The following is a 10975-nucleotide window of genomic DNA, read 5'->3' on the forward strand; positions in this document are numbered from 1 at the left end:
ACTAAGGCACTTGTAAGTTCCCGGACATTTCTGGGGGGGAATGGCCCTAGCCCTCACTCTCTGATCCAACAGGTCCCAGACGTGCTCAATGGGATTGAGATCCGGGCTCTTCGCTAGCAATGGCAGAACACTGACATTCCTTTCTTGCAGGAAATCACGCACAGAACGAGCAGGATGGCTGGTGGCATTGTCATGCTGGAGGATGATGTCAGGATGAGCCTGCAGGAAGGGTACCACATGAGGGAGGAGGATGTCTTCCTTGTAACGCACAGTGTTGAGATTGCCTGCAATGACAACGAGCTCAGTCCGATGATGCTTTGACACACCGCCCCAGACCATAATGGACCTTCCACCTCCAAATCGATTCCGCTCCAGAGTACAGGCTTCAGTGTATTGCTCATTCTTTTGACGATAAACGCGAGTCCGACCATCACCCCTGGTGAGACAAAACCGCGACTCATCAGTGAAGAGCACTTTTTGCCAGTCCTGTCTGGTCCAGCGAAAGTGGGTTTGTGCCCATAGGCGCCATTGTTGCTGGTGATGTCTGGTAAGGACCTACCTTACAACAGGCCAACAAGCCCTCAGTCCAGCTTCTCTCAGCCTATTGCGGACAGTCTGAGCACTGATGGAGGGATTACCATCCTGCACCTGTCCCGCAGTTGTGATATTCGGATGTACCGATCCTTTTTTTGCTGAGTTTATGTATATATGGTTGCATACTCTTTGCACTGGAAGCTTCTGTCACCATGACACATTCCTTGTGTGTGTAAGCATACTTGGCAATAAAGCTCATTATGATTCTGACATAAGTGAGAATGCTTTAAATACATAAGTGGTTCATACCACCTGCAAGTGTTCTGGTGACTTGTTCATTATAAACTGCATTTAAATTGGTGTGACTTAGTTGTGACAGATCTGGTCTGTTAACTGAAAGGTTACAGATTCAAACCTGGCATGGGGTGATACACGAGTTATCACCATTGTGTGCTTGAGAAAGACACATAAAGGAATAGTTCACCCAAAAATGAAAGTTCTCTCATCATTTACTCAGCCTCATGCCATCCCAGATGTGTATGACTTTCTTCTGCAGAACACAAATTAAGATTTTTAAAAAAAAGAAGAAAAAAATTAATATTAATATTGTTTGTTAATTAACTTTTTTTGTAATGTCATCTGTCGAAAGACATACGAACCCCCCCCCCCACACACACAGTAATAGCAGATTATAAAATAAAATGAAAAATTTCCAAAAATAGTAAATCATAAAGAATATGAAACCTGATTTTAGCTGAAAATGCCACAAATAAAACCTACTCGTCATTTCAAAAGTATTAAAAACTATTTAACTATTGAGCATTTCACACCGAAACACCATGCAGTTTCATGCTTTTTCCTACACCTGAAAAATTATTTGAAGATTTACACATTTTAACTTCATAACAAAATTCCATGAAATTGAATTGATTAAACTTTAACAAATAAAATGTAAAAAAAAAAAAAAAAAAAATTAAAATGACATTTTATTCAATTTTGTTAAAAATGACACAATTTAATTTGATGGAATTTTATGAAAATAAATCTAAAAGTGTTTTTAATGGTAGATTTGTGTTAATTATCATCTCTACCACATTTTAGCTGTTGCGTGCACCCTGAGATACTTCCACCTTGCCACATTTTTCTTATCTGAACCTCACAACATCACTGCCTCTGCTCTCCTGCAACAATCATTGTACAGTTGTCGACAACAACAACACTGCCTCTGTGTGACAATCACTTTAAGTCAAGCTCACAAACAATTCTGCCTTTGTAACAAACACTGATCCCTGCCAGACATCTTGATTGGAGCTAGTAGCTAGCATTCATTGACTGTTGATAGACTTCCACATACACACTACGGTTCCCAATCTCTGGAACTGTAATAAGTCGCAAAACATTAAACAAGGACTATATTTGCTACTTGCATCTTTCCTAACCACAAGCACTCACTTGTTGACTGAAGGGTTTGAGATTATGGTGTCTTTGTGTGATAATTAAATCTCTAAAATATCACAGCTACAATTATTTTATGGTTTTGAATATATTTAGCTCTGTCTGATTTTTCATTTTCATTTCAGGTTGCAACAATGTACCAACATAAACTCGATTGATTGCCAAAAATGAATCAAGTACTCAGGGGTTCCTCAGTGCTTATGCAACAATCATTATAAAAAATATATATATAGCAAATATGAACCAGTTAAATTAATGCAAATTTCTCCATCAAAGTTAAAAGGATTGTTCACCTCAAAAATGAAAATTCATAATTTGTCATTTACTCACCTTCATGTTGACCCAAACCTGTATGACATTCTTTCTACAGCCTCAGTGACTGTTCTCTAAAGTCATACAGGTTTGGAGCAACATGAGGGAGAGTAAATGTTAACACAATTTCCATTTTTGGGTGAACTATTCCTTTAATAGTATTCCTACATTTGTTTGTTCATTGTAGAGAGAAAAAAAAAAAATCAGTATTTGTGTCCAATCCGATTCTGGCAGATCAGTGTCAGCATATCATTATATTGTTGCAGTTTACAACTCAGATCTGTAGGTCTATGCAATGCAAGTGAATCAGAACTCAGGAGCTCCAAAAAGCACATAAAGGCAGCGTAAAAGTTATTTGTTTGACTCCAGTGGTTAAATCCATGTCTTCTGAGGTGATATGTTCAGTGATGGTGAGAAACAGATCAATTTTTAATTTACAGAAAAAGGACTTAAATATTGATCTGTTTCTCACCCACAACTATCATATCGCTTCTGAAGATATGGATTTAACCACTGGAGTCTTATGGATTACTTTTATGCTGCCTATATGTGCTTTTGGACCTTCTCAGTTCTGGTCACCATTCATTTGCATTGTGAGGACCTACAGAGCTGAGATATGTTTCTATAAATCTTTATTTGTGTTCAGCATAAGAAAGAAAGTCATACAGTGTGAGTAAATGATGAAGGAATTTTCATTTTTGTGTGAACTATCCCTTTAACCACCAGGTTTTTACAGGGGTATTGTCCCTGTAATGTGTACTGTTAATCCCTTTAGATAAATGCATCTGCTTAATGATATCAGCCCAGCAGAAAGGACTAACAAAAATTGTTCCAAGCTTATATTTGCTGGTTAATGCTAGTTTGGTGCTGGTCTTTCTAGTGGATCATTGTAGCCATGTTGTTCACCAGCTAAAAAGGCTCTTTTTGGAGTTGGTTTTCCAAGTGTTAGGAAGGCAACACATGCAGATGGACGGTGAACCCAGATGCACAAACTTTATTGAAATAGAGGTAAGTAAATAGGTGAGTAGAGTAGTAAATTAACTTAACTAGCACAGAGTAATGAAGTTAGTTGAAGACAATCGCTAATGAAGGATTCACATGGGTGGTGAGAGCACGAGGATAATATAACACTACTTTAGAAGAGCAGTGAGGTCTGACTGTGTGGCTGTGGTGAGCATTTGAGCTGCCCTTGATTGTTGGTGAAATTGTGTGCAGGTGATTAGAAGCTAGTGGAGTGTGGATGGAAAGTAAGAGCCCGGTGGAGGCATGACACCAAGGGATACATTCTAGTTAAGGTATAGTTTAGAAGTCTGGTAGAGACACCAGCATACTAGCAACCCATGAACCCCAGAACCCAGAGCACAACATATGCTAGTTTTTCCCAACAGAGAGGGAAATCCTCAAACTAATATCTTGCAGTGAGAAAGCACAGAGATATCAGGGAGGCCATGCTAAAAAGTAGACTGAATAGGACTGACAATACAGTTGTGCTGAACTTGAAATGTGAGAATTGGCTGTATTCTCAGAGTGAAGTGGTCAGTGGTGATGTGCTTTTAGATGCACACATAAACCACAAGTGTCAGAAAACTTTGCATGTGTCAACACTTTACAAGCGTGGTAACACATTTAGAGCGCAAGCCCTTAAGAATTCTTCTCGGAGTGTGAAGAATCATTTGAGGAAATTAGCTTTCTAAAAAGAACAAAATGACATTAAAAACTAAAACCTGTCAGCAAAAACAACGTGTAACTAATGCAGTCTACTGCAGACTGACTGCCATTTTTTTCTCATCAACAGAATTCTGAAAGAGTAAACAGAAAACTACTGCTAAATGATTCAAAATGTACAGTATATACACAGGTATTTTCAAAATGTTCAGTGGTGACACATTCTGTGAGGTCTGTGTTCTAAGAATAGTCTAAATGAAAAAAGTGTGTTCCTGTTGGAGTTATTTTACACATACTTTTTATAAGAGGCTTTAGTAAAGCTATTTGATTTAAATATAGCAGTAACACTGAAACCCAAAATAAACATAAAAATGATCAAAGATTTGGGGCATTTCTGCAGATATACTTTCAGAGAAACTCAAATGTGTTTTTGTGTGTGTGTGTGTGTGTGTGTGTGTGTGTGTGTGAGAGAGAGAGAGAGAGAGAGAGAGAGAGAGAGAGAGAGAGAGAGACCGGAAAAGTTAAAAACCTGAACCATTTTACTTTCATATTCACCTAGAACTACAGCTTAATTAAGGATATTAAAGGGCAGCAGCGATATATATCACAATCATTGATCAATGAAAGTTCAAGGACCAAAATGCTGAGACCACTACTTGATTGGACACTTGGTAAATTCAGTGTATAATCTTCAGACCCGCAATTTTATTTTGGTAACACTTTACAATAAGGTTCCATTTGTTAATATTAGTTAATGCATTAGATGAACTAACAATGAACAATATATATTTTTATAGCATGTATAAATCTTGGATAATGTTAGTTAATAAAAATACAATTGTTCATTTTTAGTTAATGTTAGATCATAGTGCACTAACTAATGTTTTGCTTTAAAAAATATAGTAGTATATGTTGAAATTAACATTAACCAAGATTAATAAATGCTGTAAAAGTATTGTTCATGTTAACAAATGTTAACCAATATAAAGTGTTACCAATAATGTTTACGTGTACAACCTTATTGTAAAGCGTTACCTTTGTTTTCACTGTAGCAATTATTCTATTAAGTGTTTACAAGTAGTTACAAATAATAATTATTTGGGTGTATTACTGTATTATACAGTGCATTGTGTTATGTATACAATATATTGTATATTGGATGTATAATGTGATTGTTCTGGAACAACCATTCAATGCAGTTTCCTTGTGAGTGTAAATTACTCAGACAAAAGAAAAAAGATAAAAGCAAATAATACAGTATAATAGCTCACTAATGTTTTCTCTTTGACAGCTGTGGTTTTAAATGATTTCTTGTTAACTGGTGAGTGGCCCTTTTAATATTACAGAACCTTTGATACATATAGTTATTTATTATGTTTTATTATGTTAAAGAAAGAGAAGTTTGTATTTCAGGATCACATACAAAAATAAAGATTGTCCTCTGAATATTTATATGTGAACTGAAAATGTACTTAATTTTCTTGGTTTGACAGGAGCTCAAGATGTCAGACTGGTCAATGGTTTTGACATCTGCTTTGGGACAGTTGAGATCGTTTACAATGACACATGGGGAACAGTGTGTGATGACTCCTGGGACATTTATGATGCTGCTGTGGTGTGCAGACAGTTGAGATGTGGAAGAGCATTTAGTGCACATAACCAGGCTATATTTGGGAAAGGGAGTGGTCAGATCTGGTTGAGTGAGGTTAATTGTAAGGGAAGTGAGTCATCCCTCAGCGAGTGCCAACAATCTGCATCCAATGATTGTTCTCACAGTAAAGATGCTGGCGTTGTGTGTTCAGGTAAGAGGATTTCAGTTTTCCTTAAAGTGTTATTTTAAAGTACTTTTTCTCATTTAAAAAGATTTGCCTCTAAAGAACTGTATAGTTGAATAGTGTTTTTGAAAAATATGTTTAAAATCATGAGTACTCACATCCAGTCATATCAGTAAATAGCTGATTTGTTGTACATGGAGCGAGTCGCCTCATTGGTGAAGCTTGTTATGTTGAGATCACATGACCTGCCAAATGCTACTTGCTTTGTCTTGGTAACACCCCTTTTATTAGTGTTAATCTTGTTCATGAAATTACTGATAAAAATGTTTGTTTTCAAAGAGTTTTTATTTTTTTATTTCATCAATGATAACGAAGACAAGATGAAAATGACAAACCATTACGATAATGATTTAATAAGAACATACTGACAAAAATCTAATGAGAAAAAAAGTATTCTTAATTATTAACAATGCACTAATTTTTTTCTTATCTAGAAAGAATTGATTCACATAATTCACTTATAGTATATTGTATATTCCCTGTTTGAGCTGTGTGAGCTGAAAGAGCTGGACACCAGCAAACTGAACCAGTGTTAATTAGCTCACTAAAGTTCAGCGATTAAACTATGCAAACTATGTGGCACAAGCTGATAGGTTATTTGACTTGTTACCTTTTAGCCAATCAGCTCACTCACATGTGATATGTTAAGCCAATGTTGTAAGCTGATTGGTCCTTTGACTTGTAATTGGGTTGCCAATCAACTTGAGTTGCTCTCCTTGTGTAACATTTACATGGCACGCCAGTTTTAGTGCAGCATGCTGCAAGAGTTTTTCTCCAAAAAAACTATGGTTTGCTGGGGTTTTCCTTCTATCGGCTTGCACGGTAAGGTCTGCTTTTGGCAATGACACATAGAAGTGTGTCTTTAACAAGGTAAGCATTGGCCAAATCTGGCTGGCACTCACCGCTATCTTGGGTCATTCAATTAAATAAATCCACACATAGCTCACAAGTCACTAGTTACATAATCTCCAGGCTTTCCTGGCTCAGGTACACATAAGTTGGGTCACTAGCTGTTTAAGCTATTGGGCTAAGCAGGCCAAGGCACACATATAAATTTAGTTATGCCATTTGGACTGTGGCCAAGGTAAACCCAGCTAGCATACACTTGGTGCACATGGCTCTTTCGGAGCAGCAGCAGTACACAATTATTGGCAATAGATCTGCTTGATTGGGGGGTTGTGTTTGTGTTAAGTTTTTGTTGTCCTTGTTGGAGGATTGTTTAATTTGTGCAGCAGCATGTCATACATGCTCTATGCAGGATGTATGCATTGAATATATATTACATGCACTTGCAGCTCAGTATGGCAATGTATTTTCTAGCAGTAGCAAGTCTCCGTACTCCGTAGAAATCTTTCTGAGAGTTGTCATGACTGAAATTTGATATCTTGTCTTATTCCAAGCATAATTCTGTAACAGCTGAAGGCATAGCTTTTCAGACTTGTTCCAAGCCATTTGGTGATGATCCAGCTCTCACAGCCATATAGCAGAATTGAGACAAGCTGCCTGGAATGTCGCGTTTCAAGTAGATTGAAATTGTGCGTGAGCTAAAAACATCCCTAATTTTCCAGAAGGCAGCCCATGCGGAATCGCTCGAAGTAACCATTGATCCTATATACTTAAAGCTGTTGACCCAGGTGACTGTTTTTCTTTTTCCATTTGGTCAAGATGCTCATGCTAGACAATTGGTTTTAGGCCAAAATGTTCCTGGTTGGTGTAGGCTTCAGTCTTCTTGATGCTGATTATGAGTCAGACTTCTCTTGCTCGTTTTGCCATGAGATTCAATGCTGCCTGGGCTCTTTCAAGAATGCCTTCTAAGAGCGACATCATCTGCAAAATCAAGGTCGAAAATAGACGTTTCCTGGACGATTGTATCGGTTTTGTGATAAAGCCGCAGATGCCGTTCGTCTTGCTGACTATTTTGGCTGCTGCTGCTTTTTGATTTCTGCGAATTCGTCAGTTCAATTGAATGTTGTCTTAAGCGAGTTCTTCATCGCGTAATCAAATAGATCAGTTTCTTACTATGACGAGGTCCTTGTTGTGCTGGAGTCAACTCCATTCGAATTTGTCCGCTTGTCCTTGGGTTTTTGTACAGCTCTTAGTTTTATCTTGATTTTGCGCTAATGATGCAATGGTCTGACTCTAGCTCCACGATGTTGTTGGCTCTAGTGTGGATGGATCTCCACCATTTTCCATTCCCCAATATGTGCTCAAGTTGGGCTATTGTCTTTTCTGTTGCTGGGATGCTGCAATGTCCAGATTCTAGATTTGTGATGTGGGAATCTAGCCTGGCAAGGACTCGTATCTGCAGCTTTGCAGAGCTCAACTAGCCGCTTGCTGTTTTCGTTGCTCTTGGCATGAAAGGTGAGGTTACCGACTACTTTTGGATTTGCTCTGCTACTATCCTCTCCAGTTCTTGCATTGAAGTCACCTGCCACAATCAAAAGGTAATGTGGTGGCACATCATTGATGCACTTCAAAAGATCAGAGTAGAATACGTTCAATGCGTTTTGTAATAGTCTCCTTTTTTAAACTGTAATAGTCTCCAAAGCATAAGCAACTGACAAAGTAACTTCGTACCTTTTTATCTTTACCTTTTATCTGCCATTATTTCAGGATCTTAGTTTTGTAGGACAGTTTTCTCATTGATTTTGTTGACAAATCTTTAATATGTTAGAAATATGATGAAATGTAAAAAAATGTAAGTGTTGGAATATTTAAAGTCTGGTCTGTTACAGTTATGCACCCCTATGCGTTGCTTTTTCTTTTTTCTTTGCAATAATTGTTTACGCAAAGTTAAACTCACTGCATTGCTGGACACTGTATCCCATACAGTGTTCAAGTACTCACTGCACATTTTGGAAAATGTAGTAGGCCATCTGAGTATTCCATGCATACAGAATGTGTATACTGTCCACTATACATACTGCAAACATGGTATGTAGAAGTAGTATGGTCCAAACATACACTAAGAGTAAGGTGGACTGTTGTTAATGGTACTAAAATCTCTCTTTCAGCTTCTCTAGTTGTTGTCATTGGTGCTGTGCTGACAGTGGTACTGCTCCTTTCGTCCATCCTGTTAATTATATGCCTGGTGAAGAGGAGAAAAAAACAAAAGATTAAAGAAACCCAGATATGCTCCTTTGCTAGAGGTAAGACAGATTTACATGCCACGATGTCCTTTTACCTTTATTTTGGGTGCCTGTAAAATGATTTTTCTAAACGCCTTCCTACCATAGATAAAGTCCTTTCATCAATATACCTTGTATCCCAAGATGCTGTTAGTATGCATGAAGAGGTGTCCCTTGAAGACCGATATGAAGAGGATGCTGAGGATGACTATGAGAAAGTAGATATTGATGATGGAGAATCTGAACAAGACTATGTTAATATGGATGATGAAGACTCCGAAAAGGACAACGTCAGTGTGGAGTTCAATAATTCTGAACAGGATTATGTCAATGTGGACACAGATGACTCTGAATGGGACTATGTCAATGTGAATATTACAGAAGACAAAAGTACATTGGACAATAACTATGAAGATGTATGAAAACTGTATTGATGAAAAATGAGTGAACCCAAAATACAGTGCAATTATTGTAACTTAATTTGGACTTAATGTGTCAATGTCACTAAGGAAAACAGGTGAATAGAATAAACACTTTTCAGACTGAGAGCATTATAAGCTATTCACTTGTTACACATCATAAAACATTTGCCCAATAGATGTAAATGTACTCATCCCAAAAAGCATCATTGTCAACGTCATTCAAAACAGTAGCTCTTGACCTTGCAATTTATCCACCTCTGAGTGAGAACTATTCTTAATCCGCTTGCAACAAAAAGCTTTTTTTTAAAAAAAAAAAAAAACTGCGGTTGTGCCAGCTTTTCTAGAATGGGTTTCGACATCGCTGAAAGGAAAACGCTATAAGCAACCCCCATCAGCCACAAGGTGGAGCTTTAATTACAGACTTGTGAACCTTTACAGATTTCTTGTCTGCAACACTTTTTTTTTTTTTTTAATTTATTTTTCTATTAGTTTTACGCCGGCCACAATCAGGAAAAGTAAAAATTACCCTGCCTACATTCTTACCTCTTATAATATGAGTCTTTTAGTCAGCAGACTAAAATACTGTGCATTTCGTATGGCACCTCATGAAACTGTTTTGTAAAAGTTCATTCATTCACAAATCCCATTTTAACTACTCAACATCGCTTTGACATTACAAACATTCACTGCAAACTGTTATTACCCGTGTTTATGAGGCAGAATCTTTAGGTTATTCTAACCTTGTGTGACCCTGTGTCCTCATGCAAGTACACTTCTGTCTTTGCTATGCATAATTTAATTTTAAAGTGCCTGATCTCAGTTCAGGACACTCTGGGCTATCATTAAAGGGTTAAACTTTCGACACACCAAGTCATGTGACAAAACAACATGGTGTCGATTACAGCAGCATTTGTCTTTGGGAGAATGGTCAACAAAGCTACATTTGGTAAGAAACCTCATTAAAGGTATAGTTCACCCAAAAATGAAAATTCTCTTATCCTTTACTCACCCTCATGCCATCCCAGATGTGTATGACGTTTTGCCTTCTGCTGAACAAAGTTTTTAAAAGAATATCTCCGCTCTGTAGGTCGATACAATGCAAGTAAATGGTGGCCAGAACTGTGGTGGTCCAAACATCATATACTGTAAATGCATAATCGAAGTAATTCATACGACTCCAGTGGTTAAATCAAAATGATCCAATTGTTTTTTTTGGGTGAGAATAAACCTAACTCTAACTCCTTTTCACTGTACATCTTGCCATCACAGTCTCTAGGCACTTATGATGCCTTTATTTTATATGCTTTGTGCAGGCCGAATCGCTGTGTGGAGTAGGTGTGTCACTGAAGCGAGGATCCGTTCACCAACGACGCGTCTAACGGTGAGGTGTACAATGTCTGCTGGAACACTGCAGGTGAGCAGAGAGTCTTCTAAGCTTGCGAAGATTCCGTCCCCTAACTCATGTATTTCGAAGGCAATGAATGTAGAGGGCTTATAAGACGAGAGAGAATTGCTGTCTTGAAGGAAGAAAATTAGGAAAAATTGTGTTTTCACACCTGCTTGTATACCGGACAGCTTAGCGCCTAAAAGGGCGGGGCTTAAACACCATGGCCAATCTTAGATT

At 37.7% G+C, this 10975-nt stretch overlaps 1 protein-coding gene across 1 annotated transcript; it reads left to right on the forward strand.

The window, feature by feature from the left end:
• The first annotated feature begins 4503 nt into the window (after positions 1–4503).
• Positions 4504–9439, forward strand: LOC127450162 (scavenger receptor cysteine-rich type 1 protein M130). Its single transcript, XM_051714013.1, has 5 exons — positions 4504–4637; positions 5258–5287; positions 5460–5768; positions 8816–8950; positions 9074–9439. The coding sequence occupies exons 1-5, from the start codon at positions 4607–4609 to the stop codon at positions 9349–9351; spliced, it is 783 nt and encodes a 260-aa protein (XP_051569973.1). The 5' UTR covers positions 4504–4606; the 3' UTR covers positions 9352–9439.
• Positions 9440–10975: the final 1536 nt, after the last annotated feature.

This window comes from Myxocyprinus asiaticus, chromosome 13 (genome assembly GCF_019703515.2).
Source record: "Myxocyprinus asiaticus isolate MX2 ecotype Aquarium Trade chromosome 13, UBuf_Myxa_2, whole genome shotgun sequence".
NCBI lineage: Eukaryota > Metazoa > Chordata > Actinopteri > Cypriniformes > Catostomidae > Myxocyprinus > Myxocyprinus asiaticus.